Source organism: Rhinolophus sinicus, linkage group LG04, assembly GCF_036562045.2.
Source record: "Rhinolophus sinicus isolate RSC01 linkage group LG04, ASM3656204v1, whole genome shotgun sequence".
Taxonomy (NCBI): Eukaryota; Metazoa; Chordata; class Mammalia; order Chiroptera; family Rhinolophidae; genus Rhinolophus; species Rhinolophus sinicus.
The window spans coordinates 182390696-182418509 of record NC_133754.1 but is presented as its reverse complement, the minus strand read 5'-3'; the positions used below and the strand labels follow the sequence as shown (position 1 = coordinate 182418509).

The following is a 27814-nucleotide window of genomic DNA, read 5'->3' as shown; positions in this document are numbered from 1 at the left end:
GGTCCCTTCCAAACTGACTGTAACAACCAGTGATCTTTTAAAAACATCTGGTCATCTTTCTCAAACGTATTGCTTCCCCAGGTCACCACCCCTCTCCCTACCATGGCCTTCAAAAACCTGCGTGCTTGCTTGCTCTGTCCTACTCCAGCCACCACCAGGCTGCCCTTTCGTTTCCTGGGACGCAGCGAGGCCCTTTGCACATCCTACTCACATTGGTTCAACATACACTTATCCAACACTGGTTTGTGCCAGGAAATGAGCCTGGCATGGTTCCTGCCCTCCTGGCACCCCCATTCTAGGGGTAGATGTAATAAATGAACAAGGCAATCTCTGATAGTGTTAAGTGTGATGAAGGAAATCAAACAAAGTGATGTGATCAAGAATGAGAGGAAGGAGCACTTAGAGTCAGCCAAGGTGACAAGAAGAAATACGGCAAATGGAAATCGGGGGGAAAGGACTTCAAACAGAAGGAACAGCACTTGCAAAAGCCCTTAAATGTGAAAGCGTTTTTGATGATTAAGGACCAGCGAGGTGGCTGTGTATTGAGTGGAGCGAGAGCAGTCTGAGGTAGGGCTGGAGAATGGGCAGAAGGGCATGGGCGAAGGCCAGGGGTTTGGGTTTTGTTCCAGTGCTATGGGAAGCTACTGGAGGCTTTAAGCATGAGAGTGACATCACCTGATTTAGCTTTTAAAAGATCACGTTGGCAGCTGTGTTTCTCCCTCATTCACCACTAAATCCTGAGCCTAGCACTGCTCCTGGCCCACAGTGTGTTAAAATATATGTGTTGAATGAATGCATGCCCCTGACTTTCTGTGTAACATAGAGGTAGGCACTTGTCTCTCTAAACCTTAGTTTCCTCACCCGAAAAACAGTCGTTGGGGATTCCATACCAGAATGGGTGGGCGTGACTGGATTTAGGTTACCCACCTCCTCAGCGGCCCTGAGACCCGAGTCCTACACCTCAGGGGAGGAATGGGGGAGGGTCTTACCTCCGGGGGACCCTAACCGATGCGTAACGGCACTGCCCCGCCCTGTACCGCTGTCCGAAAGATGCTGCAGCCGGGGCGGGGAGATCCGCAGGCGATCGCCGGCCACTCCTGCGCGGATTGGTTGTAGCCGTGATCGGCACCGCGCGATTGGTCGATCCAGAAGCAGGGGCGGGGCCTGACTCCTGAGGCTGAGGGGCCGCGGCCAGAGCCGGGGAAGCTGCTGAGGAGGCGATGGCCGCGCCGAGCCCGGGACCCCGCGAGGTAGGTGCGGACCCGAGGGAGGACAGGAGAAGGAAGGGTTGTGGGGCAGGAGTCGGTCTCTCCTCTCCGTGCGGTGCGGACACACCCCCATCCAAGCCCAGGAGAGGTCATGCACTGGGCGGGAACCAGGACACGCCCCACATGGGAACCGCAGGTACGAAGGGATAAATCTGGTGTGTATCCCAGGAGAACTTCCTCAGTTAACTTCCTCGGGAAAATGGAGATGATATGAAGCCCTCCTTCATAGGGCTGTTAGGAGGTCAAGCTCTCAGCCAGTGCTGGGCACGTGGTGGGTGCCCACCACTAAGGGGACAGCAGCTATGATCTCAGCTTGTGCTGACCTTCTGCGCTGGCCTGGAGGAACTCGGCGTAGACAGTGTAATAGGTGACTGAATCCTGGCATCACAGCTCCTATCAAGGGTTCCAGTGCACGGAGCTCAAACTCAACAGTAACAACAGTTAATACCTGCCAGGAAGTTGTTATAGTTCTCATTTTTCAAGTGAGAAAACAGGCACAGAAGGTTAGGTGACTTATCTAAGATCACACAGCTGGTGAGAGACAGTCTTGGGCCAGGTTTGGCTGCAGAACTGCATGCTAATAATAACCATCACTCTATTTTGGGTACTGAATGTATGCCAGGGACTGTGTGGCCCCTCACAGCAACCAGTGAGGTGGCTACCGGCATTATCTGCATTTTACAACTGAGGAAACTGAGGCAGAGAGAGAAAAGAGGAGGGCTCAAAGTAGTGGAGATGGGACTCACACCTGGGTCTTTCTCCTCTGCGATGCTGCCACATGCTCATTGCTTCTTGTGCCTCCTGCCACCAGGTCCTGGCCCCATCCCCAGAGGCTGGACGCAGAGTAGCCACTTCAAGTTCCAGCCGTGGTGGCCTTCTCTGGCGTCTACGAGACAAGCAGCCGCGCCTAGGCCTGTTTGAGATTGACCCGGGGCATGAGCTTCACCGGCTGACATGTATGATGCAGGCAGGGCTGTGGGCTGCCATCCAAGTCTCTATAGACCACCCACTCTTGGTGAGTGGTCAATCTGTCCCACACACCAATGGTAAGATAGGGCTGATGGGCTGTCTTGCTAATACTGCAGAGGTGGGGATCAGAGATGGCTATAAGGGAAGGAACTCAGGGGCTTGGTGCAGGGAGGGAGGGTCATTCTGGAGTGGAGGCTGAGGCCAGGAAGCCAGAAAGCCCAGGATGTGTTGGGGTGTAAGGAACCCCCTGACCTAGGTGGTTGTTGTATGACTCTAGATGGGCCTCTGCCCCTCTTTGGGCCTCAGTGTCCCCATCTATATAATGACTGTGGGGGGTGGGAGTTGTACTCCTTGGTCTCTGAGGCCCTCTCAGCTCTGCCAGGGTGTATGGTGGAGAAGGGACCCTGCCCCCACCCCGCCAGCCCAGCCCATCCTCCCTGGAATTCAGGCTGGGGCCAGGCTGGCTCAGCAGAAAGGGTCACCCAAATGCAAGCTCAGCAGCTGGATGGGCCCCGGTGAGGATATGTGTTGTTTGTGTGTGTGCACATGTATGCACAGTGTGACCTCATCCCACAGGCCAAGCCCTGGCACAGGGACCTAGAGGTCCAGGGAGAGTGTAGGAGCCAGAGGGAGTCCTCTACATCTCATTACCTGCTGAAAATCTTCCATGGCTCCCCAGGAGTCATCATGGCCTCGGCATCCCGCTGGTTCAAGCCCAGGGCCAACTGTCCAGCCTCGTTCACACTCCATCGCTCCCTGGCTCACTTCAGCCACTCTGGTCCTCTTGCCCATCCTGGCAGCCACCAATGCTGTTCCCACTACTATGAGCACCCTGCTCCTCCTCTCCACTACCCTTCAGATTTTAGCTTACAGGTCACCTCCCCCAGGAAGCCTTCTCTGATCTGTCCCTCCCAGGATGAGTCAGGCAGGTCCCTTGGCAGTAAGGCCATCTCCTTTTATTGGGATGGCATCTGGCTTCACTGGGCCAATGTGTGTGTCTAGGCAAATGTGCCAGGCTTTAACTCAGAGACAGGTGCTGGGGACCCAGCTGGGGATGAGACATACTCAGGACCTGCCTCAGGTCACTGTCTCGTCCTCTATCCAGTCCTGGGAGGGTCTGCAGCCCCCATCTACCCAACTCAGGCACCTCCAGGGCAGTCCCTGTTTGCTGGAGGAATCAAATTGGGAGAATGGGATGAGGCCAGGTGCTGGACGTTTGGAGATCCTGGGGCTGGCAGTTGGGGACTGAGGCTTGCTCTGAGCCCCTCTGCCCCTCCCTGCAGGGACCACCCACTGAGGAGGATTTCTCTGAGGTCATGACCCAGGTTCAGGAGGTAGGAAGCCCCAGACTGCTTTGTGGGAGGGGACTGGTACCATCTTTGTTCTCTCTCCTCCTCCGTTTCCCTGTGGGCCGTGGGAGTGATGGCTTGCCTCAGGGCCTTCAGCAAGTGTGTGGTTACCTTGACCCTCCTGCACTAGGGCCAACTGCTCACACCTGGGCCTCCGTGGACACTCTTGGGGGTGCTCTTCCTCCCCTGCAGGGCTTCGAACTGGGCACTCTGGCTGGCCCAGCTTTCGCCTGGCTGCGCCACTCCCTAGGCCTGGCGGAGAAGGACTATCAGGCCTCGTTGGGGCCCGACGGCCCCTACCTGCAGTTCCTCAGCACCTCCAAGAGCAAGGCCAGCTTCTTCCTGTCGTGAGCTGGCAGCAGGGGTGGGGAAGGGTGGGAGTGATGTCCCGGTGGAGGGAGGCATTTGGGGAGAGAACCAGTATGGCCAGGTCAGGGGAAAGTCCCAGCCAGATAGAGGTCAGATGGAGGAGGACAGACAGGGCGGGGGCTGGAGGAGGCGGCGGGAGACAGATCCACACATGGACAGGCTGGATCAGGGAGCCGGGTGGGAGCCTAGTTAGTGACCTCTCCCTTCCACTCCCCCAGCCACGACCAGCGCTTCTTCCTGAAGACCCAGAGGCGCAAGGAGGTGCGGGCCTTGCTCGCCCACCTGCCACGCTATGTGCAGCACCTGCAGCGGCACCCGCACTCGCTGCTCGCGCGGTTGCTGGGTACGCCACCGGCCAGGAATCCGGGACTGCGGGGCATGGGGGAAGGGGTTAAGGAGAGAGCGAGGAGGGGAGAGGGCCAGCGAGTAGGGTGGTTCCAGGAAGGGGGAGTGTGGGGAGCCTGAGCCCAGACAGGACAGGAGACAGTCCGACTGCGGGGAGACTTCGGCGCACGGGGTCCAAGGTGGCAACGTAGGGGGAACCTAGTGGTGTGTGGGCGTGGCCCAAAGGGGCGGGGTTGGGAGTGGACAGTCCTGGGGGAGGGTTGTGGGCGGAGCTATGCCCCAGGACGCTGCCCTTTGGGGGATGAGTCTAGAGGCAGGTGGAGTCCCGACACCGACCCAAGCTGAGGAAGGGTTCTAGGGCCGAGGCTGGAGAGGTGGGCTCCGGATGCAGAGGAACTCGAGAAGGAGGTGTGGCCTGGAGCTGGGACGGGGTGGGAAGGACCCATGGTTGCCTAGTTTGGGGCCCCTCACCTGGCACCCTCTCCCCTTCCAGGAGTGCACAGTCTGCGGGTGGCTCGGGGCAAGAAGGTGGGTGAGGCCGAGGCGAAGAGGCCGGGCCGGAGGGGCAGCTGCAGGATGAGATCTTGTCCTCCCTCACTCCCTTCCCCTGTCCGCAGAAATACTTCGTCATCATGCAGAGCGTCTTCTATCCCGCCAGCCGCATCTCTGAGAGGTGAGCTGGCCTCGCAGGGCCTCCGGCCCCCCCAGAATGTGCCACCGGAAGCACCCACAAGCAGTAGATGGACGCTGAAACTGAGGCCCAGGGAAGAGAAGGGACATTCCCAGGATCTCCTGATGGGTCAGAAACGCCACTCCCACGACCAGCATCTCTTAGACAGTCAGTATGCACTGGGCGTTGTGTGGAGCCATTTGCGTTCATAATCTTCTTTATTCCCATAACAACCCTGAGGAGTAGGCATTGGTATCACCTCCACACTACAGATGAGAAACTGAGGAGGGGGCAGCCCGCACAGGTATTATGTGAGGAGTAAGGGTTCCAGTCTAGCCTTTGACTGCACATTGCCCTCCGCGCCTGCCAGTTCAGACTCTTCCCTCACTGGTGTTCCCCAGGGCCACCAACTTCCCTCTGACCCTCCTGGTGCTATTGCCTAGGGCTGGACCCCGGTGTCTGGGACACCTGCAGGAATGACAACGTGCTGAGAGTCAGGCACAGGCGGGGGTAAAACCTGGACTGGGCTTCCAAAGGCCTGAGTTCAAATCCCTGCTCTGCCCTTTACTTATTGTGTGTTCTTGGGCAAGTCAAAGAAACTGAACCTTTTTCTTCATCTCTAACATGGGGACAATAATGGAATGGGATTGTGCTGAGGATTTGATCAGTCACATGGTGGAAACTCTTGCTTCTTATTATTAACTTGTGAAGGTCCCTGTGTGTCTCAAGTCTGTGTAAAGCTGAATTCTGTCGTGTCCCCCCCACCCCTCGCCAAGCAGGTATGACATCAAAGGCTGTGAGGTGAGCCGATGGGTGGATCCGGCCCCTGAGGGCAGCCCCATCATCCTGGTGCTGAAGGACCTCAACTTTCAGGGCAAGACCATCTACCTGGGTGAGCCATGGTGCACTCACTGCCTGGTCTTCTCCATTCAGGGTGAAGTTAGAAGGGTGTCCCTGGCACTACCCTCTGCCCAAGTCATTAAGAACCCGGATTCTGGAGTCAGGCAGAGCAGAGTTCAAATCCCAGTTCCACAACTTACTAGCTAGTAAATTATTACGCATGAAAATCTGTGAAATGGGACAGTAATGACACCTGCCCTCCTGGGGCAGATGCTTTTGGAGCCCTCAGCACCTTGCCTGGCACACAACGAGCACTCAGGGGGTGCTGATGCTCCAGCAGGGCCCCAGAGGAGCTGGCTCCTCCGCCAGATGGAACTGGACACCGCCTTCCTCCGGGAGCTCAACGTGCTGGATTACAGCCTCCTGGTGGCCTTTCATTGTCTCCACAAGGATGAGAGGGGCCCGGGCAGCAGCCTTGTCTTGCGCACAGCCAGGTGGGCCCCCCACAGGAACAACGGCAAGATGAGGTGATGAGAGCTTGGGAAAGACAGATGTGAGGTGGGCAACCGAATAGGCAAAGCCTTGAAGACTGGAAAATGCAGTGTGTGTGTGTGTGTGTGTGTGTGTGTGTGTGTGTGTAGGGTGGAAGGTGGGAGAAGCCTGGCTGGCAGGGGTAGAGGGTCCAGGTGGACCACAGCAGGGGGACGAGTGGGTAAGATCCAGTTGGACAAGGGCTTCAGTCCAGATTTGAAGAATCCGACCGTTTTCCCAGAAGGGGATATGGAGCCATTGAAGGTTTCAGAGCAGATTTCAGACCCATTTGTTGCCTCAGAAAGAGCTCTTGCCCCTTAACCCCATAATTCCACCTCTAGGACCCTGAGGTCATCACCACTGGCACCACCATCATGTTGTCCTCCCCTTTGTAATGGTAACTGTCACGCCTTGCAAGCTGACCATGAGCTTCATTAAGGTGGGCTCATTCCTATTTTAAAGATGTGAAAACTGAGGCTCAGAGAGGGGAAGTGAAGTTGTAGAATGACTTCTGAGGATTCATGCTAGTACTTGGCTAGTTACTTGGATTTCAATCCTCCAAGACCCACCTCTGTGGTTGAACAGAATTTACATAGGGGTTAAGACAGGTACTTTAAGGAGATACGTCCATCGATTCAGTGCGTGGGAAAGATGAGTGAAAAATGACTTCTACTTCTCCCCCATTCCCACCCCTTAGAGGAAGACCTTGGGATGAGGGAGGCTTGAGCAAAATCCAGGGTAACGGCTCCCTACACCCTGTGGCTGGCCTGGGCTGGGCACATCTTGACCAGAGGTTGGAATTCCTGTCGTGGGCCACAGACCTCCCCAAGTCTGCCTCTCCAAGCTAGCTCAGCTTCTCCCTCGCCCTCTACCCCCAGTTCGTAGTCAGATCTCTGCTGACATTTGGCCAGTAAGCCTGAATTTGCATATAATGGTTGTTGTCATATTGAAATATTTCTGTGCTGGCTGGTAAATAGCCACTGTCCTAGCCCCACCCCCACCAGTTCCCAGCCCCTCATTCAGAACACCCCTCTACACACACACACACACACACACACACACACACACACACACACACTTCACCTCATCCATATGAAATAGGGCACTGCAGGGGGTACTAGCTCGGTGGGGCTTGTCTCTCACTGGCTTATTAAAACCCCTCAGTGACACCCCATTTCCACCTTCCCAGCATCTTCAGGAAGACAAAGGGAACTGAACCTGCTTCAGGCTGGGACTGGGGGCCCAGTCAAAGGCATCTTCTGATTTGGGTTCGTTTTGAGGTTAAAAAAAAATAATCCACACACCATATGCAAACTGCGGTTGGACTTTGTTCCCAAAGTTTAAGCTCTGCCACCCTGAAACTTCCAGGGTTGGACCACCCAAACAGAAGTTTAGGAAATACCCAATGTGGGACTTACCCAAAGTGATGTGGCATGTGAGTGCAGAGCTAGTGTCTGTGTACCCCCAATTCTCTAAACTAGCACTACCCAGTAGAAATGCAATATGAGCCACCTATGTAGTTTTAAATTTCTTAGTATTCTCTTTAAAAAACTAAAGAGAAACAGGTAAAAATAATTTTAATAATATATTTTATTTACTCAGTATGTCCAAAATTTTATCATTTCATCATCTAATCAATATAAACATTTATGAGATCTTTTATATTCTTTTTCTCATCCTGTCTGGGAAATTCAGTAGGTATGTCTTTTACACTCGGCGCATCTCGGTTGGGACTGGCCACATTTAAGAGCTCAAAGGCTACATGTGGCTAGTGGCTACATATTGGACAATGCAGCTCTAGACCATCAACCACACTTCACTCAGCCTCCCAGTTTATCTCACTTCCTAGGCCTGGCACTTAGGAGGTGTGGGGATGAGCGAGGGAAGCACCGCGTTAAGGCAGTGCCTACTAGGGGCAACCTAGCCAGGCTTACAGGGTCAAGGCTGGGGCCCCTTGGAGGACTCACTCCCCCCACCCCCTCCCCTACGGCCCCCAGGTCTGTGCAAGGGGTACAGAGCCAGGAAGAGCCGGGAGCTCAGAACCGACGGCTGCTGCCAGAAGCCCCCAACGCCCTTCACATCCTGGACGGACCCGAACAACGCTACTTCCTGGGCCTCGTGGACCTTGCCACTGTCTACGGGCTCCGCAAGCGGCTAGAGCACCTATGGAAGACGCTGCGTTACCCCGGCCGGACCTTCTCCACCGTCAGCCCAGCTCTCTATGCCCGTCGCCTCTACCAGTGGGTGGAGGCGCACACCGAGTGACCAGCGCCGGCCCGCGTCCTTCCCATCCGGACAATGGGCACACGCAGAGAGCGGGTTCAAGCCTGGGCGGGGCAGCGGGTCGGGCTCCCATTGCCTGCTGTTCCTACTGCTGGCCTCTAGAGGGTAGTATTCCCCAGCTAATACTAGGACAACACAGCCTCATTTGATGGTGATGCTGTGCCGGGCATTGTGTCAGGGACTCCCCACATTAGCTCATTTAATGCTCAAAAAAATGCTATTATTCTCTTTTTACAGACCATGAAATGGAGGCTGAGGGGGTGAAGGGACTGAGCAAGATCCTTCAGCAATAAATGCTGAAACCAAGACTCGACTGTGCCTTTTGGACTCAGGAGCCTGTATTCTTACTCACCAGCTCTCATAGCCCTGTCCGCATGCTCTGGGGAAGAGGGGAGGCTGAAGGCTCCAGCCCTGCCCCCTTGTAGTTCAGATGGGGAAACTGAGGGCCAGAGACTTTAAGGGGCTTATGCGCGGGTATGTGGCAAGGCCAGCCCGAGAACCCAGGCCTCCCTACCTCCTGCTCTAGGAGGACCCACAGGCCTCCCTCTGGGGTGGCCCCCCTCACTCATGCTCCTCTAGGGATGCAGGTGGGATATTGAGGGGCCTGCCGCTCTGGGATGCACTATGCTGTAGTCCACTATTGATCTTGAATAAGCTTTGCCTTCCTTTCAGAGTCATTTTTCTCATCTGAGAAATGCGGGCAGGGGTTGGTGGTCAGACCAAGGACCCTGGCTAAACAGACTCACTAGGAGCAGAGAAGCAAAGTGCCTGCATAGCCCCTCCCTCCTCCAGAAAACTCCAGCCTGGCCTCTGACATCATCCAATCCAGCCATGCCCAAGAGGGCCTTTCCTATAGAGCTGACGGGGGCCTGGTTGTGTGACCAGAGCAAGGTGCTAAACCTCTCTGTGCCTCAGTGGTCTAATCTGTAAGATGGGAAGAATGAAAATGGACCTAATTAACTCATTAAATATTTATTGAGCACCTGCTATGTGACAGGTCCTCTGCTGGGCTTTGGGGACCTGGGGCTGGAGCAAGATGCACAGATTCCACCTTCACAGAAATCACTGTGTGGGGGGCAATGACAAAAGTAACCTGGCGTGACAAAGCCTTGTGAAGGAGCATGGGGCTGTGGAGCTCAAGGAAGGGACCCTCACCTAATTACTTAATGTGTGAGTGGCTCTAACCTCTAAACTGAGACCGGAAGAGTCAGGAGCAGCCCTGGGAGGGTCCCAGGCCAAGGGCACAGCAAAGGGTTGGGATGAGAGAGAGGCTGGCCCTTGAAATAAAGAAACATTTCCCTGTGGTCGGAGTTGAGAGTAGGTGGGGACAGTGTGGTGGGGGGCTGTGTGGGCCAAGAGCTGACCCCCAAAATGGCTCGGGATCTTAGGAAAGCCTCTAACTACACTAAACACTGCCATTCCATTAGTCTTCAAAGAAAAGGAAGAAAAAGGGCTGATGGGGAAGGGAGAGGAAGAGGGAAAGCTTATGCTATGGGGTTGGAGTGTGGGTTCCTGGAGATCCAGATCTAGATATGGATACATAATTCACATCACCCCTCGTTGTCTGGTGCCCTTGGGTGATTACTCAACCTCTCTGGGGTGACACAAACACAGAAAATTTCTAGTCTGGCTCAGCAGGAAGTTGAGACATCGCGTATATTCAGCTCATTTCCCTCACCCCTGGAGGGTAGGTGGGTTGTGAAAACTCAGTGGTGGTAGGGTAACACAGCAGGAAACGGGTTTGCTGTCACATTTCCCAGGAGTCTGGATCCGACAGGGCTGAGTCAGCGCCACAGACTCCTGAGCTCCTAGAAAAGGATGGCTCAGCCCTTCACTCCCTTTGGGTTTCTGGCAATGCTCTGAGGCAGCGCCTATAGCTAAATAAGGAAGTGACTTGTCCAAGATCTCATGGGGTCCAGGACTCCTGGCTCTTCTAACTCACTCATTCATTCAACAGACGTTATCGAGTAACTGGTGTGTGCCAGGCATAGTGCAGGTGCTAGAAATGCCTTGAGAACATGACTGGCCTGACTCTGCCCACACAGAGCTTGGAGTCTAGTGAGCGGGTAGCAAGAAAACCAGTTAATACACAGGGTGATTCCGGACTGTGACAGTACTTGAAAAACAGAAATCAAGGTGTGACAGGAGGGATGGGGGTGCAGTGTTTGATAGAATGGTTAGCGGGGACATGACATTTGAGTGGAATGACAACAAGGAACTGACCATATGAATAGAGTGGTCCAGCAAGTACAAAGGTCCTGAGGTAGGAATGAGTTAAGTGTGACTGGGGGTCAGAAGGGGGGCCAAGGTGGGTAGACGATGATTAAGAGGGAGGCAGGAGTTCAGACCATGCAGAGCCTTGGTCAAAGTAAGGAGAGTGGGCTTTTGCTTCACCTGAGGGTGTGGGACTGTCTGGTGTCAGTCCCATGGTGGATGTAAGAGCCCCATCTGCTCTGAGAGCTCAGGACACTTGGGCATGCCCCCGTCTCTGTGCGGCCCTAGCAAGGAAGGAGTTCCGTCTCTGGAATCGTCACTTCACCAGCCATTGTGGGTGATGGATGAATCCATAGGGAAATTCTCATCATTGTCCCCTTGGGGTTGGGTCTATGAGGAGAGAAACTTGACAAATGAGGACGTGGGGGAGGCAGAAGGACTCTGGCTTTGGGGACCCACTGTGTGCCTTGCCTTGTGAATGAGGGGTCACAGAAGTGACCGAACTTGAACCACCACCCGTGAAGTGTGCCCGGGGTGGGGTAGGGGAGACAACGAGGGCTTGTGCTCAAAGGCGGCCTGGGGGCAGGGCCACTTCAGCAGTGTCCCCTAACAGGATGGGGAGAAGCACAGAGGGCCAGATCACCAGCTTAGGGGACTTGGCTTTGCACCCAGAACAGGGGAGCCTTGGAAAGTTGCTGAGCAGGGAGCACATACCCCACATGGATACCCTGACACTGTGCCCACACCAGAACCTGGAATTTGAAATGGGGCCAGAGCAGAAACACAGGCTGGTTATCCGGCCAGGGCCCTGCAGAGGGAGGTGGTGTGGCAGGGGTGGTCAGATGAGCTTTCTGGCCCACGAACATTTTGTAAAAACACTTTAGGTGGGAAGTACGCTTTCCCTATTGCCTCATATCTGCTCCTTCAACCCCTTCTGACCCCTGAAGCCACTTGAGTTTGAAATCCCTGAGGGACCCCATCTGAGCCTTCAACTAAGGCACATTTCCGCATCTACAAGGGCACTAGACTGGGTTGTCCTGGATTTGGAGGACACTTTGGGAAGGGGGCCTTTGGAAGAGGAAGGCAGGTAGTCAGAGCTCTGGCTCAGGGTTTGAATCATGACTCTGCCACAAGCTTCCTTCTCGGCACTACTTACATTTCACGAGGAGGTGGGCGCTGTTATTATCTCCGCTTCACACAGAAAAACTGAGGCTCAGGTAAAGGTCTTATGGTCAGAGACAGTCCAGGTAGGGTTGCCACAAAAAATAGAGGACGCTCAGCTCCATTGGAATTTCAGATTTTTAATCTAATTATTGATTGTTTATCTGAAATTCCAAAGAAACTGGGTGTCCCATATTTTACTTGCTAAATCTGGCAACCCCACCGGCTTGAAATTCAGGGTTGCCTGAACTCAAGCCCCTGTTTAATTTCCCCCAATTTCAGAAATGGAGAAACTCAAGTCTGGACCGCCAGGCAGTCAGGGTTCAGCGGTACCCTGGGTCTTTCCTTTGCGGGCCGCCCAACCCTAGCCTGGGCGGGAGTTTGGAAGAAATGCTGGAGGACGGAAAAGGTGGAGGAAGATGTTGAGCTCAGACTCCACCCCCGGCTGCTGAGGCCCGCCCGCGGCCTGCAGACCGCGCCCTCTTGCCGAAGGCCTGGCCGCCGGCCGCGCAATTCCGTGTTCAGCTGTGCAGGCGGCGCTCGTAGACCCCGCCCCCGAGCCTGTCTCCTCTAGGTCCTGGCAGATCCCGCCCCCGCTGCCGGCTGCGTGCCTTCGGCTTCCAGCCTCCAGAAGCTGTGGCTTCGGCGCCACTTCTGACCCGCGGCTTCGGCTTCCAGCTCGGCTCACCCGGCCCGCGGGCCATGGAGTTCCGAGCAGCGGATGGAGAGCAGCCGGCGCACCCCAGCCTGCCCAACCCGTTAGCACCCGGCTGGGGGAGGGGGCGGTGGAAACGGGACGAGGGGCAGAAATCTTCCTCCTATCTCGCCCCAGGCCTCTCCAGGTCCTGAGTAGCGAGGTAGTAGGGTGGGTGGGAGTCGGGGCTCCTGGCGCTATCTGATGGAGACTCCCAGGGTGACCTTGAGCCCGGGGCTCCCCATCTCTGCCTCTCCTTCCTCCTCTGCACAGTGGGGTTTGAGTTGGCGGGAGGGTTCGCAAAGGTCACGCATTCCAGCTCCTTAAGGACGGGACAGTGCTGCTTGGTATTTGGGGACTTTAAGGCGTTTGATTCTCGGAAGCCATGTGCCTTGACCCCAGCCTGTATTCTCCCATGCCTCAGTTTCCCTGGGCAGTTTCCTTTGAGGCTTGGGAGCCAGCTCTGAGTTTCTGGGTCTTGACAGGTGCCTGGCTCCTACCCCTTCTCAGCCGGAGCCCTGGAGACAGCAGCCTCACTGCTGCTGAGCGGCAGCGACAGCATGAAGGCTCCGGTAAGTGGGGGTGGGGAGCTTGGAGGTGGCTTCCAGCATAGTAGCCTCAGTAGGCTTGCCCACCCTAGGACTGACTGTCACTTCTGACCCCACTGTCCCTGAGCTGAGGAGAAGGGCAGACTAGCCTCAAAGTCCAGCTCCGATCTGGCAGGCTGTGTGGCCCCAGACAGGTAATGATCCCTCTCTGGTTTTAGTGCCTTGCCCCTCTCCCCTGTAAAATGGAGACAACAGTATCACCTCCTGTGACTATCCTTGAGGTCACCCAGGTGAGGCACCTGCCTGGGAGTGGGCTACGGTGTGACAGTTCGGTTTGGTTGCTCTTGCCGTCACCCAGGAGCCCCTGGTTGTGGGAGAGAGCCCTCGATGTGGGGGGAGTCAACCACAGCTGCCGGAATGGAGGTCTCTGGGTCCCTCCTGCACAGGGCACCAGGTGCCAAGCAGAGCCTGAGGCCTCGGGCTGACCCCCCCCCCCCTCAATCCCACACAGCTGGCCACACAAAGGAGACTTATTTTTAGAAGCTGATGTGGTTTGTGAGCAGAAGAGTGGGCCTCTGGCATGATATGCTTGGGGGGGGGGGGGAATGATGGTGGGGGCTGCTTTTCCACCTCTGGTTTTCAAAGAGCACCAGCCAGATGCCAGGTGGTTCCTGATGGGTGGCTGAGGGACCTGTGCCTTGGGCAGGCTGGGAGAAAATTAGAGCCCAGAGAAACAGGTGGTAACCAGGGTGGCCCCGCACACGATGGCAGCCCCGGGTCATGAACCCCACCAAACCAGGTGGCCCCTCCTTAAAGGCTCGGTGGGGACATTCACAAACTGTGCCAGCAGGGCCAACCTGCCAGGAGAGCTTCCTCGTTCAAATGGCCTTTGTCACATGGTTTCTGGAGGGAGAGCCTCTGGACGGGCACCTTTGAATTATTGAAACCATTTCCTGAATAACACTCCCTGACATCCCCTTCCACTGTCCTTCTTACTCACCTCGACTGCTGACCCAGATCAGGATCATCCGCTAGGCGGACTGCCACTGAGTCAGCTGGGGGAGGGGACGGGATGGTCACACTGCAGCCTCAGTCCAGGGTCTGAAGGGGGCTGATTGCCCTTCCGACGGATGCTCTCCTGTCCTCATGTGCACAGCACTTTGCAGCATACGTAACACTTTCCCCATTGTCCTCACAGTAAGTTCACACTTACTGTGGGCCCCTCCGAGGGCCCAGAGAGGTGGGGAGTCATAAACCAATGCTGCACAACACCTAGGCTTCTGGTGAAGAGCACGGGCTTTGCAGCCTGGATTGGAGGCCCCACCCTGCTATGTGGCCTTGAGTTACACACTTCACCCCAAACTAGTTTTCTTATTTAGAACATGGTGATAATATTGGGCTGATCTCCAGCGCTTCTTGTGCTGTGAGCCTGGTGGTCCACAGGAAGGCCTGCTGAATGGACACTTTGGATTCTGCTGCTGCTCTAGGAGCTTCTGAACCGGAGTTTGGACCCAGGAGGCTGGGGTGCAGCCCCCTTGTAGAAGCTTCGAGGAGCCCCAGGGACTCGCATTGTCCCCCTCACGACTGCTGTCTCCTCAGGGTCGGCTTCTGATCATTACTCTGTGCTCTGTGGGCTTCTCCGTCATCTACACCCTACTGTGCTGCTGGGCCTGCCTGCCCTTCTGCCTGGCCTCCTGCCTGGACTCCCACCTCGCCACCAACTCCAGGCCCACTGTGCCAGGGCCCCTGCACTTCAGCGGGTACAGCAGCGTGCCAGATGGGAAGGTGAGTCGGCCAGGCAGCATGTTGGGGGCAGGCTGAGGCTGCCAGGGTGCCCCCCAACTCTCTGGGGGGGTAGTGCAAACTGGGCTCATTCCAGGTCAGCCCGGACCTCAGGCTAGGCTCCTCTGCTCACCAGCTATGTGACGTTGAACAGTCACTTCACCTCTCTGAGCCCCAAGTTCTAAGAGGAAATGGGTTTTTTAATTCAACAAATATGTATTGCCTGGATGCTGTCAGCTGGGTGCAGGAGGTAAACAAGGTGAGTCAGACAGAGTGGCTGGCCACCTGGCGCTCCCATTCCAGTGGGGGAGACAGACATCATCACATCATGGTGATGTGGGTGCCTCGTGTGTATCTTCAGATTTAACTGTCCACACTCACAATCCATTCGTTCAACAAGTGTGTGTTTGGTCCCTTGAATGGGTCTTGCCTTGTGCTAGTTGCTGCTGGGGAGAGAGAGAACACGTAAAAGTCATGTCCACACAGGCTGTTCCCTCTCATGGGGAGAGGGACGCTGGAGCCCAGGAGTGACAAGGCAGCTGCATCCCTGCCCCATAGCACCTACCACCCCATGTCAGCTCTGCCGGGTGAGCTTTGGAGCACCTACGCCCCTCACCCTGATGTCAGTGGGCCCGTATGGTAGGTTTCTCAGAAGCGTCCCACATCGACACCCAGTGTGGGAAGTCCTGGTTCTGAGTTGGATGGCTCTCGGAGTGTTGGTCAGAGGGAGGTTAGCTCAGGGATCCGGGCTTGGAGGAGACCTCTTTCGGGTCTTCATCCCTCTGAGTCTCAGTTACCTCCTCGTCTGTAAAAGACGGTCCTGCAGCTCCTACCTCTGTAGGGTTGCTATGAAGGTTCAAGGATGATTCATGGATAGTGTTCAGAACAGGTGCAGTGTAAGTATTTGATCAAGATGCAGAAATGAAAGTGGGGGGCACACAAATTCAAGTGCCCCACAGGTTTGGCCAGGTGGGACAAATGTTGGGGTGGGCTGGGTGGATGCTGTCCCATCTTCCAGAGTGGTGGCCAGTATTCGTTTTAGACACTCAGAGCTCATGGGCATGTGGGCTCAGGGTGGCCACATCCTCTGGGGGTGTTAAGAGAAGCGGGATATCCAAGTCCTGAATGTCAAAAGGGCTGATTTTTATAAATTAGGGATTAATTCAATGTTTTAAAGACTTTGTACAGACAAGCAGAACACCTCCTGGGGCTGGTGGTCACTTTGGATCTGAACAGACCCCAGTTGTCAGGACCAGCTCAAACTGAGGGCAGAAGTAGAAAGTCTTGTTCTTTATTGCTGGGATGCAAAATATGGTCCCATGAGTCCTTAAGTCAAAACGATGTTAGATATGAAATGACCCTGAGTCAGACATGACAGTCACAGCCTTTACAGGCTTCCGTAAACCCACCTTCCCCTAGAAGGGCACAGAGGCCTGGGGTGGGGAGCAAGTCTTTTTCTGGGACCCCTGAACTCTGACCCTGAGGGAATATTTGCAGGCTTGTTGGCTCAGCTTCCATCTCTTGGGAATAATGAGATGAGGGTTGGGCCCTCACTGTGCCCTAGGTCTGTGTGGATCACTCTTCAGGCATTTTAAATTAAATCCTCACCACCTAGTCAAGTAGATGCTATTTTTTATCCCCGTTTTACAGATGAGGGAATTGAGACTCAAAGAGGCAAAGTGACTTGCCTAAGGTCACACAGCTAGGGAGGGGCACAGCTAGGATTCAGGCTCAGAATCAGAGGTTCCTAACATTGTCATGGGCACTAAACACTGCTTTTACTTATAAACTGGACACAATGTGAGAGAGGCTTGGATGGAGTGACCTAAGAGTGATTTTGAAGAGATGAAATTCATATATACTTCACACACATATATGACACCCAGCCCATGCCAGATGCGGCTCTAAGCATATTGTAAAAATGTGCTCGTGTAGCTCTAATAAGGAACTCATGATGAACGGCTTGTTAGGGCCTCAGCAGTAAGGGCGGAAGGCCATGAATATGGCTGATGAAGAAGCATGGGGCTCTGAATGTAGAATCTTAGCTCTGCCACTTGCTGTTGGTATGACCTTGGGAAAGTCACTCCAGCTGCCCAGCCTGTTTTCTCACCTGTAAAATGGGTTGATAAAGTATAATACTTGGAGCCGAGACAGGGATCAAGCGAGGTCCGTGGGTGTTACTGGGGGAGGAGCAAGGGGCGGAAGCTGTATGCCCACGTCTTTTCCTTTCTGTCTACCTCCGCCTGCAGCCCCTCGTGCGAGAAACCTGCCGCAGCTGTGCCGTGGTGTCGAGCTCCGGCCAAATGCTGGGCTCAGGCCTGGGCGCCCAGATTGACAGTGCTGAGTGTGTGTTGCGCATGAACCAGGCACCCACCGTGGGCTTTGAGGCGGACGTGGGCCAGCGCAGCACCCTGCGCGTGATCTCGCACACGACTGTACCGCTGCTGCTTCGCAACTACTCACACTATTTCCAGCAGGCCCACGACACACTCTACGTGGTGTGGGGTCAGGGGAAGCACATGGACCGGGCGCTCGGGGGCCGCACGTACCGCACGCTGCTGCAGCTCACCAAGATGTACCCGGGCCTGCAGATGTACACATTCACCGAGCGCATGATGGCCTACTGCGACCAGGTCTTCCAGGACGAGACCGGGAAGAACCGGTGAGCTAGGACCCGCCTGCAGGGGTCTCCCTGGTGGCTGTGGGCCTGCCTTCTCCAGGAGCTTCTTGTCCATCGAGGGTCTGCTCCATCAGGTGCTGGGGATGAGCAGTGATGGAGGCAGACCTGGTCCTGCCCTCTACTGGGGAACAGGAATCAGAGCGACTGTCATTCATCAGATTATCGCATAGGTCAAGGATCCTGAATGGTGGTGAGGGGCATTCGGCCTTAGGAGCACTGACCAGAGTGGGGGAGTGTCAGGGAGCTCTTCCTTCTGGAGGAGATGCTCTGAGATCTGAATTGGTCCCTTCCAGAAAATGAAAGGGACGGTTACAGTACTGACAGCCCTCTTCATGCACCAGACACTGGCTTGCGAGTCTGCCTTCAAGATCTCATTTTATCCGCACCTTCTCCTTGGCTCCTCTCCTGCCTCCCCAGCTCAGGAAATACAGCTGCTAGCTTCCAGTTTTCCAGCCAAACACTTGGGCTTTGTCCCCAATTCCCTTTGTTCTATCACCTACCACACACAATGGACTCTTGCATCTCCTTCTGTGCCCACAGGGGCCACCATCCTCCCCTGCCCTTGCAGCACTCCCCTCACTGGTATCCCTGCTGCCACCCTTGCCCCCTGCCGTCTGAGCTCCAGCTGTCCCAGTAAATTCATCCCATCAGTCACCTGCTCTCAACCCGACAGTAGCTTCACTTCACATGGAGAATAAAGTCCAGACTCCCACATCCTTCCCTCCTCTGGCCTACAGGCCTTGTATGATTTGGCCCCTGCCTGCCTCTGTGACCTCGTCTCCAGCCATATCGGCCGTCTGGGCTTCCTCAGACATCCACACTGGTTCTCACATGCCTTTGCATATGTTGTTTCCTCCACCTAGAACATTCTCCCAAATCTCCCCATAACTGACCCCTTCTTGCTGAATGGCATGGGTGGAATGTCACTTCCTCAGAGAAGCCCTCCCTGACCACCCTATCTGATGATCACCTCCCTTTTTTTTTTTTTTTTTTGGTTTCTTTGTATTTTTTTTTTTTAAAGATTTTATTGGGGAAGGGGAACAGGACTTTATTGGGGAACAGTGTGTGCTTCCAGGCCTTTATTTCCAAGTCAAGTTGTTGTCTTTTCAATCTTAGTTGTGGAGGAGAGTGCCGTTCAGCTTCAAGTTGTCCTTTCAGTCTTAGTTGTGTGCAGCTCAGCTCCAGGTCCAGTTGCCGTTGCTAGTTGCAGGGGGCACAGCCCACCATCCCTTGCGGGAGTCGAACCGGCAACCTTGTGGTTGAGAGGACTCGCTCCAACCAACTGAGCCATTCGGGAGTTCAGCTACAGCTCAGCTCAAGGTGCCATGTTCAATCTTAGTTGCAGGGGGCGGAGCCCACCATCCCTTGCGGGACTCGAGGAATTGAACTGGCAACCTTGTGGTTGAGAGCCCACTGGCCCATGCGGGAATCAAATAGGCAGCCTTCGGAGTTAGGAGCATGGAGCTCCAACCGCCTGAGCCACCGGGCCAGCCCCCATCTGATATTCTTTATCCCCATTCTTTTGTTTCCTTGTCCTCTCAGCTGTTCTCTTCCAGCAGCCTCCTCCGTTCAGGATGTTAGCATTGGGTGTAGCAGGTTCCTGGCCAGAACAGGGTTTGGGAGGTGCTCAATTTGAGTAAATGAATCACCTCATAATGCCTCTGTAGAGGTAGAAATGAGTGGCTCTCAGCTGAGAGAGTAACCAGTGCTGATACCTTGAGAGACTAAAGGCCTGGGGTGGCCACACAGCTCCTTGTTCTGAGTTAGGTGTGGAGCCATGCGAGGGGGAGGGGGTAGGGCTGCTGGGCTGACAGTCTTCCCTCCTCATAACCACCTATAATGATCCCCGTTTCACTGAGGCTTAGAGAGGTTCACGAGCAAATCTGAAACCCCAGAGCAGGTTCAGGGTTTGAATCGAAGACCATTTGACTCCAGGCAACCCCCCTTCCTACTTTCAACCACTGTGCTCTGCTACCTCCCACTATTTCCCCAAGATTGGTCCCTTAGACGCAGAGAGGATGTGGCTAGGGCCCCCGTACCATTGTCCAAAGATTTGCCCAAGCCCTGTGTGGGTGGTGAGGAACTGAACAGAGCTAGGTTTATGTCAAGCTCTACCCCTTGCCTGCTGCTGGGCTCAGGCTGGCTCTGTTCCCTCCTCAGCCTCCCCAAGGGTCCCCTTTGTAGGGGTCAAGTTTAGTGGCCTTTGGCTGGGAGGGTAACCAGTGCTGTGCCTTGAGAGAACTGAGGCTGGGACCCCCACACAGCCCCTTGCTCTGAGTTGAGCGGGGAAAGTGGCCGAGCTGACTGTGTTTTCCCTCCCTGCCAGGAGGCAGTCAGGCTCCTTTCTCAGCACCGGCTGGTTTACCATGATCCTTGCCCTAGAGCTGTGTGAAGAGATCGTGGTCTATGGAATGGTCAGCGACAGCTACTGCAGGTCAGTCCAGCCAGGCCCTGGGCAGAAGGGGAGCTGGGGAGGCTTAGAGGACCAGGGGCCTCACGCCGGAGGGTCTGGGAGCTGTGGAGTGCAGGGTATGTGGGCTTCCGGGTGGGTGGCTAAGGCACAGACACCCCTCAGGCCCGGAGCCCATGGAAAAGGGGCTCAGCCTCTGGGACAGGCTCGATGCCAACCTCCACTCTGCCAGTATGGCCTTAGGCCGGTCGCGCCACCTCCTGGAGCCTCCATTTCCTCCTGTGTGAAAGAGAAAAAATAATTAGACCTTCCTCAGAAGGTTATGGAAACATTTAGAGAGAGATAATCTCCGGAAGTACTTAACATTGGGGCTGATTATATGTTAGTGATATATTACATCGACCTTTTGATGTTATATTTCAATATTATTGTAAGGAAAAAGTTCAGAGAGATCCCATGTTTTCACCCTCTGTTCTCTTTGGAACTTGTTTATTGAGCATGAAGGTGAGATGGCAGGAGCCCGTGCACCCTCTGCTGTGGCACTTGGCCAGACGCTGGCATGCACGGTGCCAGGGCGTAGGTGGGTGTATCACAGGGCACAAAGGGTCCGTCACCATGAGCCCAGCACCAGCAAGGCACTTTGTAGTCTTTACCCTTTTGACCTATGGACTAGGCCTGCATATCACCATTCTCACTTCACAGGTGGGTCATTGAGGTTTACGGGGTACATCTTTAGCCTAGAGTCAACCAGCTTGCAAGAGGCGGAGCTGGGGCTTGAACACTGGCCTTTGGGATCGGCAAGCTGCTCTGTTCCTCTCCTGTCTTTCCTGGCCTCCTCTGGGACCAGGCATGGGGCCTGTAGTGAGGGGTGGCCGAGGTAGTTGCAGGGTCTGGCAGGAGGGGGGCAAGTTCTGGTGCCTCACGCCTGTCCCTGTTCCCCGCCCTGCAGGGAGAAGAGCCACCTCTCAGTGCCTTACCACTACTTCGAAAAGGGCCGTCTGGACGAGTGTCAGATGTACCTGGCCCATGAGCGGGCGCCCCGCAGTGCCCACCGCTTCATTACTGAGAAGGCCGTGTTCTCCCGCTGGGCCAAGAAGAGGCCCATTGTGTTTGCCCACCCATCCTGGAGGACCCAGTAGCCCCATTGCCCAGCCGACCTCAATGCCTTCACCAGGCCTCTGTTCTATTCACACTCCACCAAAAACATTTATTAGTAACTTATGGATCCTGCCTCTGCCACATGTCAAGTGGACCTAGCACTCCTTCCTGTCCAACCCTGGGGACACTTGGAGCCATCTCGGGCCTCCAGACTTGAAGGGGAGAAGGGGTGGCTGTGGTGACCTTTGTGCTCTCCTCCCCACCCCTACTCCCTGAGTAATCTGAATCTTTGTTTGGGGGTTCATCCCACCTCCGGGTCTGTCCAGTGGCCTTTGCCCCCAGGGCTGGTGGTTCCCCACTCACCAGCTTCATGACCTTCAACCTTGCACTAGCCCTGGTCCTTCCTCTCTACACTCCTCCTCCACCCACCTTTGGTGCCACACTTCCCAGGCTGGTTGCCCTGGTCAGGGCAGCCCAGAGTTTGGGGTTCTTTGGGCGAAGGGGCCTTTGAACTGTGACTTCCAGGGCCACTTCAAGTGTACAGGTAAATGTATGTTTTCTGGAAGCCTGTCTCCAGTGTGGTTATGTGTCTAGGGGTGGGCATTGGGGCTCCTGTCCCTGCCACAATCCTGTAACCTATTAACTTGAGGGCAGACCAAGTCTTGGGGCCGCTCCCCAGACCCATGGACTGCTGGGATTCTGGCCACTTAATCTGCCTGCGTGTTTCTTTCTCAAGAGCCTGCCCCCTTCCCAACCAGGTTAGAGAGTCTGGCCTCCATGGCCCAACTCAGAGGCACCCATGGGACTCCGTTTTCTGCTCCCAGTGGGCACTGGGAGGAGGGTCTGGGGCCTAGGAAAAAACGACTCAGTGGGAAGGAAATTCCTCCACCCCACATCACCCCCAGTGGTTCAGGGTCAAATTCCAAGGACTTTGCCAGTTAAATCCCCTATTAACTCTGGAGTTGGTTACACTTCAAGAAAGTAAGGCTGGGAGAAGTGGGGCAGGCCCGAGGCTTGCCTTTTCTGAGCTTGGTTCTTCACCTGTAAAGTGGGAAAAGCCGACTCACCAGCAAACACTTAGCAAGGCCATGCAGCCACCCTGGGAAGGCGGCTGGTGTTAGCCTACTTTACAGATGAGGTGAAAGCACTAGGCTGAGCCAGGATGCAGTCCCAGGTCTGAGAGCTGAGCCTGAGCATCTGCGCCCTGAATCAAGGCGCTGGAAAGAGCCCACAAGGGCTTTACCACCCTCCCTCCTTTCCTCCCATCTTCCTTCATCTGAAGACCAGAGACTGACTAATGGAGGACCAGGGCCCCAGACCTCAGGCTCTCAGCTGGGGTGGAGCCTTGGGGTTCTAGCTTCCAGCTCCAGGAGTCTGCTACTTCACGGGCATGTGACCTGGGCACTTAGTTGCCCTGGGCCCTACGCTTGCTTAGCTTAATGCTCTGCTGACACAAACATGAAATTCTAATCTTTAAAAAAAAAACAGAAAAAACCAAGGGCTGCACATTTTCATCTTGCGCTGGACCCCACAATTGTGTAGCTGGTCGTGCCAGGGAGTCTGGGTGACCTTCTCAAGAGAGGCTGGAGACCTGGCAAATGGCCCACAGCACTGCGTTTTGTGCCTTGCCTCCCCCTACCCAGTGCCAGGGGGACCCAGAAGGCTCTGCAAGAGTGGGAGAAGGGAGGAGAGCCCTGAGCCGGAGAAGGAGGGAGCGCTACTGTGGGAGGGAGAAGGCTGGCAGCGAAACCACAGCTGCTGGCCTGGCAGTGGCGAGTGTCTCTGAGCAGGTGTCAGGCAGAAATAAGTGTGGGATGTAACCTGGCAGGTGGGGGGCTGGTAGGGGAACTTTTGGGTGCAAAGGGAGGGCTCTGGAGTCAGACCTGGCCTCATTCTGGCTCTACTTCCTGCCGTGGGACCCTGGCAGATTAGTGCCTCTCTCTGAGCCTTAGTTTCCTCATCTGTAAAAAAGATATTAAAGTCATCCCTACCTCATGGGATTGTATGAATTCAAAGAGATGACATCTGTAAAGTGCCTGTCCCCAGGGCTGGCACTTGGTATGTGGGAGCCCTTGCTCACCTGGCCTCGCCCTTCTTGGTGGTGACAGATGGGCAGGAAGACCTCCCACCACCATCAGCTCTCCCTGCCCACAGCCTCATCCTTGGGCTCCAAGGCCATGGTCCACTGGTTCTGATGGGATTCAAACTCAACCCCCTCCCAGGTAGTTGCCTCCTCCTCCTCCATCCCCTGGAAGATGCTGGTCCAGCCGTTGGGCCCAGTAGACAGGCGCCTCTGTCCTGGCCCTGCCCCTGGCTATGGTGTTTACTGCTGGGTTGGCCCAAATACTGTCTTTCTGGTGTGGTGACCTGGCAGGAACCATCCACCAGCTACTTCCTCCAGGCAGAAAGATGATCCCTGGCTGGTCTGGTGACAGTTGCCAGGCCTGCCGAAGGCTCTGCCACTGCAGGTCCTATAGCTTCCGGGAGGTGATTGGAGGCAGGAGCTCCTCCGAGAACGGAGGAGTGTGGGAGCGTCTTGGTATGCAGCCCCTCTTTGGGCCTCTGCCCTACCCTGGTTCCTTTGTCCCCTCAGCAGGCCTGCTGGGGACCCACCTACTGCCTCCTGAGGCCACAGGGAAAACCAGGTGAGCCTCACAACCTGGAGGTATCTTAAGTGGCCTCGCCCCTCAAAGGAACTTGGGGCCAGGCCAGGAACTCATACTCAAACCTCATCTAGCCAGGTGAGGGAAGGAACGTCAGTTCTTCTGGGTACTGGTAGGCACCCATGTCCAGTGTCGCCTGACCACTCCAGCCTCTGTCTGTGAAGAACCCCGTACTTCTGGTTCTAGACCCACCGTCCAGGCATGTGCTTATGGAGCAGCTGCTGTGTGCAGGCCCTCACCGGCCAGTGGCTCTCACCGCCTCTTTTCAGAGGCCCATCTGTCTGGCTCCTTCTCTGCCTGGAGGGAGAGAGGCTGGAGTCCCCAGGCCTGGCTCCCATCCTGGCTCTGCCTAGGACTCAATGGGAGTCTTGGGCAAGTCCTGTCCCCTCTAGTTTCAGTCTCTGTAAATTGGGAGCTGGTGTGGCAGATGAGGAGGTCTCTGAGGACTCTTTCCAGGACCCTGTGGAAGGGGAAAATCCTAACAGTGCAGATTGTTAAGGAGCAAGAAGGAGGGTCACACCCAGGACCCCCACCCTGGGGCAGGAAGGGCTGAAGCAGAGGCCATCTTCCCCAGACCACAGGGGAGCAGCTTGGGGAGAGGACCCACTCCAAGTAGGGTCAGGGAGTGGCACCAGTATTGGCCACAGCCACCGACCCATGAAAGTCCTGGTGTGGGTGTGGGCAGGCCTGAGGCTTTGGAGCAGAATGGCCTGTGGTTATTCAGCAGACAGGCCTGGGTGGAATCCAGCTCGGGCACACATGTACGCTGAGTCTCACTTCTCCCTCTAGAACGTTGGGGTAACAGCAGTACCCATCTCATAGGTCAGTTTAAGGATTCAGTGGGGTGAGTTTGCAAAGTGCTTATCACAGGAGAAAACACATGACACATGAGAGCTGTTGCTTTTCTTATCCTCCTTATTATTGAAGTGGTTGTTCTTGTTCTTGGGGCTGTCACAGGAACTCAAAAGGAGTCCGGAGGCTTTGGCTAGAAATAAATGATAAAGATTTATTCAAGGGCTTGCAAACTGGAAAGATAATTAGCCCATACCCAGAGTGTTCAAACAAGAAAGAGAAACTGAGGGTTCTTATAGTACAAAATACATTCTTGAGAACAATCAGTCATGCGTTCTTGGCCTCTGGATTGGTGCCAGATGGTCATGCTCTAGATGACCATCTGAATACTGGATGTCAGGCGGTCCGGATACATGAACATATTTTCCTTAGTCCTTCAGGGGTAGCCAGGGGGTTATCTGGAGGTTTGATGTATATCTAGGCCTTCATGCAGGACTGGAAAGTTCAAAAGTGTAAGTTCCCAGTCAAACAAGAATAGAACCATTTCCTCATACATCAACCTACTTGATTTGAGTAATTTAGCCCCTTGACTCAAGTGACTCTGTTTTATTTCTTCACTCTATTCCTCAGGGAAAGGTAAGCCGCCCTACAGCAGAGCCTCCTGGCATAAGCCAGGGCCCGGGGATGTGGCAGGCCTGAGGGGGGAGCTCCAGGTCCAGATTTGGTCCAGGAACTGGGCTGCTTCACCCTCTTATTTCCAGAGGTCACTGGCCTGGGGTAGGAAGAAGGGCTGGGGACAGGATGCCCCACCCTGGTGTAGCCTCCAACTTGCTGGTGACCTTGGGCAAGAGGCTCCCCTTTTCTGAGCCTCTAGCAGTCAGGTTCATGAGGCTTCCTGCCTGACTGCCCTGGCCCCTGCTCTGTGGTTTTCCATCCCGGCAGGCGGCCAAGAAGGGCCAGGGGTGGGCATGGGGCTGAGGCTCAGGAAGCAGACGGAGGGGGACACCAAAGTGGCAGGAAGCCTCCAATCCACTCGTGGCCCTCCCTACCCTCATCCACTGCCTGGTGGGTGTTGTCTCCACAGCCTGGAAGCTGGACCTTGCCTCCACCACTTTGGCTTTAATTAAAAACAAAGTGGTATTGACTTACCAAATTAGTCTAATGCAAACAACCTGGAAGTTTATAAAGCAAAAAGTGAAGGTAGCACCCATCCCTCCCACCCCACCTCCACTCCCCAGGGACAAGTACTGCCAGTAGTTCCTCATAAATTCTTCCAGACAACTGTGTGCATTTACAAACATATATGTATCGATAGTTGTATTTTTTTAAAAAAAGAAATCATGCTATATATACAGTCCATTTTTTAAAAAAAAATTTAATGGGGAATAGTGTATCTCTCCAGGGCCCATCAGCTCCAAATCATTGTCCTTCGATCTTGTTGTGGAGGGCGCAGCTCAGCTCTAAGTCCAGTTGCTGTTTTCAATCTTTTAGTTGTAGGGGGCACAGCCCACCATCCCATGGAGGAATTGAACCGGCAACCTTGTTGTTAAGAGCTCTATTGCTCTAACCAACTGAGCCATCTGGCCGCCCCTCTAGAAGCTCAGCGGCAGCTGCTTGTCTTCAATCTAGTTGTGGAGGGCGCAGCTCACTGGCCCATGTGGGAATCGAACCGGCAACCCTGTTAGTGCTCACCCTCTAACCAACTGAGCTATCAGGCTGCCCCTATACAGTCCATTTTTTATAAATTAGAAACAAACAAACACGTTTTTAAATATAAAAACATTGTGTAACCATTATTTTAAAATTTTGGAAAATAGTTAAGCCAAAAGAAAAAAAGCAGCCCATAATCTCATCATTCCAGAAATATCCACTATTAACACTTTAATCACCATAATACGCAAAAGATATCTTTCTTTTCATTTGATTTCTTTCCTTTTTTGCCATTTAAAAAAAATATTGTGATACACATAAATGATGGCGTTCATCATACCTGGAAGTTAAACAACATAATGATATAATGAACCTCTTGAACCCATGTCCCAATGAAAGACCAGACAGGTGCTAGAAATTCACACCCCTGGGTTTCCTCCCACATCTCTGCCTCCCTCTCTGAGACAACTGTGTTCTTGAGTTTTGCTTTGAAAACTTTAATCACTCTGATAGGCAAAAGCTATTTCCTGTCCCGGGTTCTGAGAGGTGCCCTACTGCCCACTGTATGCTTAAACAATGTATTGTGTAGTTCATTTGTCTACTGAGTCTTGTCTTTTTCACTCCTTATGTCTCTAAGATTCATCCATGTAATTGCAGCTCATTCATTTCCCCCTGCTATTTAATATTCCACACTGTGAAGGTACCACCATGTAAAAACAGTCAGTTCTACTGTGGGTAGATATATAGGCTGTTCCCAGTTTAGTATTATTTCAAGCAATGCTGCTATGCCCATTGTTGTGTACATGTGCAAGAATTTTTCCCAGGAGGGGAATGCCCATTTTTACCTTTGTTTTGCAAAGGGATTATAGAGATGCAGTTCTTTAACTTGTTTTCTTCACTTAAACATCCGTAAATATCCTGGCCATCCCTTCTGTCAATATGTATTGATCTGCAGCATTCATTTTAGCAGGGCCCCTATCATGGCTATTGTTATTTTTCACTATCACATAAAGTTATGTAAAGAATACCCTGAAAATTATAAGTCAACAACATTTTTAATCTTTACAACGAGGTTGTTGTTCTCCCTATTTTCCAGAGGAAGGCAAGGAAAAGGTAAGTAATGTGCCAGGCCTCACGGCTAGAGAGGGCCGAGCTGGATTTGAATCCAAGGTGGACACTGAGTTCACCCAGAGTGACTACTGGGTGCAGGGCTCGGGAGGCCCTGGGTAGGGAGCCCAGGGAGAAACCCAACTGATTTCAAGCGCAGTGTGCTCCAAGACTCAGTTTCCCCATCTAGGTCATGGTGACAATAAAGCCAGTTAGAAGTGGGCCTGACCCACACCAAAGGGGTCTGGAAGGCTATTTTCTTTGTCACTACGGCGGCTTAAAGGAGTAAGCGAGGCGTTCACGTGGCCGGGCCGGGGGTAGCCAGCCCGTCACCCTTCCCCACCGGCACCGCTCGGGGGCGGAGCCAGTTGCGGCCCCTCGAGGCTCCGCC

The 27814-nt window shown here is 54.3% G+C and overlaps 2 protein-coding genes across 7 annotated transcripts; both read left to right on the top strand.

The window, feature by feature from the left end:
* The first annotated feature begins 1138 nt into the window (after positions 1-1138).
* On the top strand, positions 1139-8942 carry PIP5KL1 (phosphatidylinositol-4-phosphate 5-kinase like 1). 5 transcript variants are annotated; one of them, XM_019728672.2, is made up of 10 exons: positions 1139-1250; positions 2080-2283; positions 3521-3571; positions 3779-3933; positions 4174-4298; positions 4794-4828; positions 4918-4973; positions 5750-5862; positions 6151-6304; positions 8339-8942. In XM_019728672.2, the coding sequence occupies exons 1-10, from the start codon at positions 1221-1223 to the stop codon at positions 8604-8606; spliced, it is 1191 nt and encodes a 396-aa protein (XP_019584231.2). In that variant the 5' UTR covers positions 1139-1220; the 3' UTR covers positions 8607-8942. The 5 variants fall into 5 exon arrangements, with proteins under 5 accessions (XP_019584231.2, XP_074187179.1, XP_074187181.1 ...); XM_074331078.1 differs by having other exon boundaries at positions 6148-6304; XM_074331080.1 differs by lacking the exon at positions 8339-8942 and adding an exon at positions 6683-7211 and having other exon boundaries at positions 6148-6304.
* A 3578-nt stretch (positions 8943-12520) lies between these two features.
* Positions 12521-21776, top strand: ST6GALNAC4 (ST6 N-acetylgalactosaminide alpha-2,6-sialyltransferase 4). Of its 2 annotated transcripts, XM_019728665.2 has the most exons (6): positions 12521-12757; positions 13179-13265; positions 14841-15026; positions 17273-17685; positions 20030-20137; positions 21063-21776. In XM_019728665.2, exons 2-6 carry the CDS (start codon positions 13254-13256, stop codon positions 21250-21252), a joined length of 909 nt encoding a protein of 302 aa, XP_019584224.2. In that variant the 5' UTR covers positions 12521-12757; positions 13179-13253; the 3' UTR covers positions 21253-21776. The 2 variants fall into 2 exon arrangements, with proteins under 2 accessions (XP_019584224.2, XP_019584225.2); XM_019728666.2 differs by lacking the exon at positions 20030-20137 and having other exon boundaries at positions 12613-12757.
* Positions 21777-27814: the final 6038 nt, after the last annotated feature.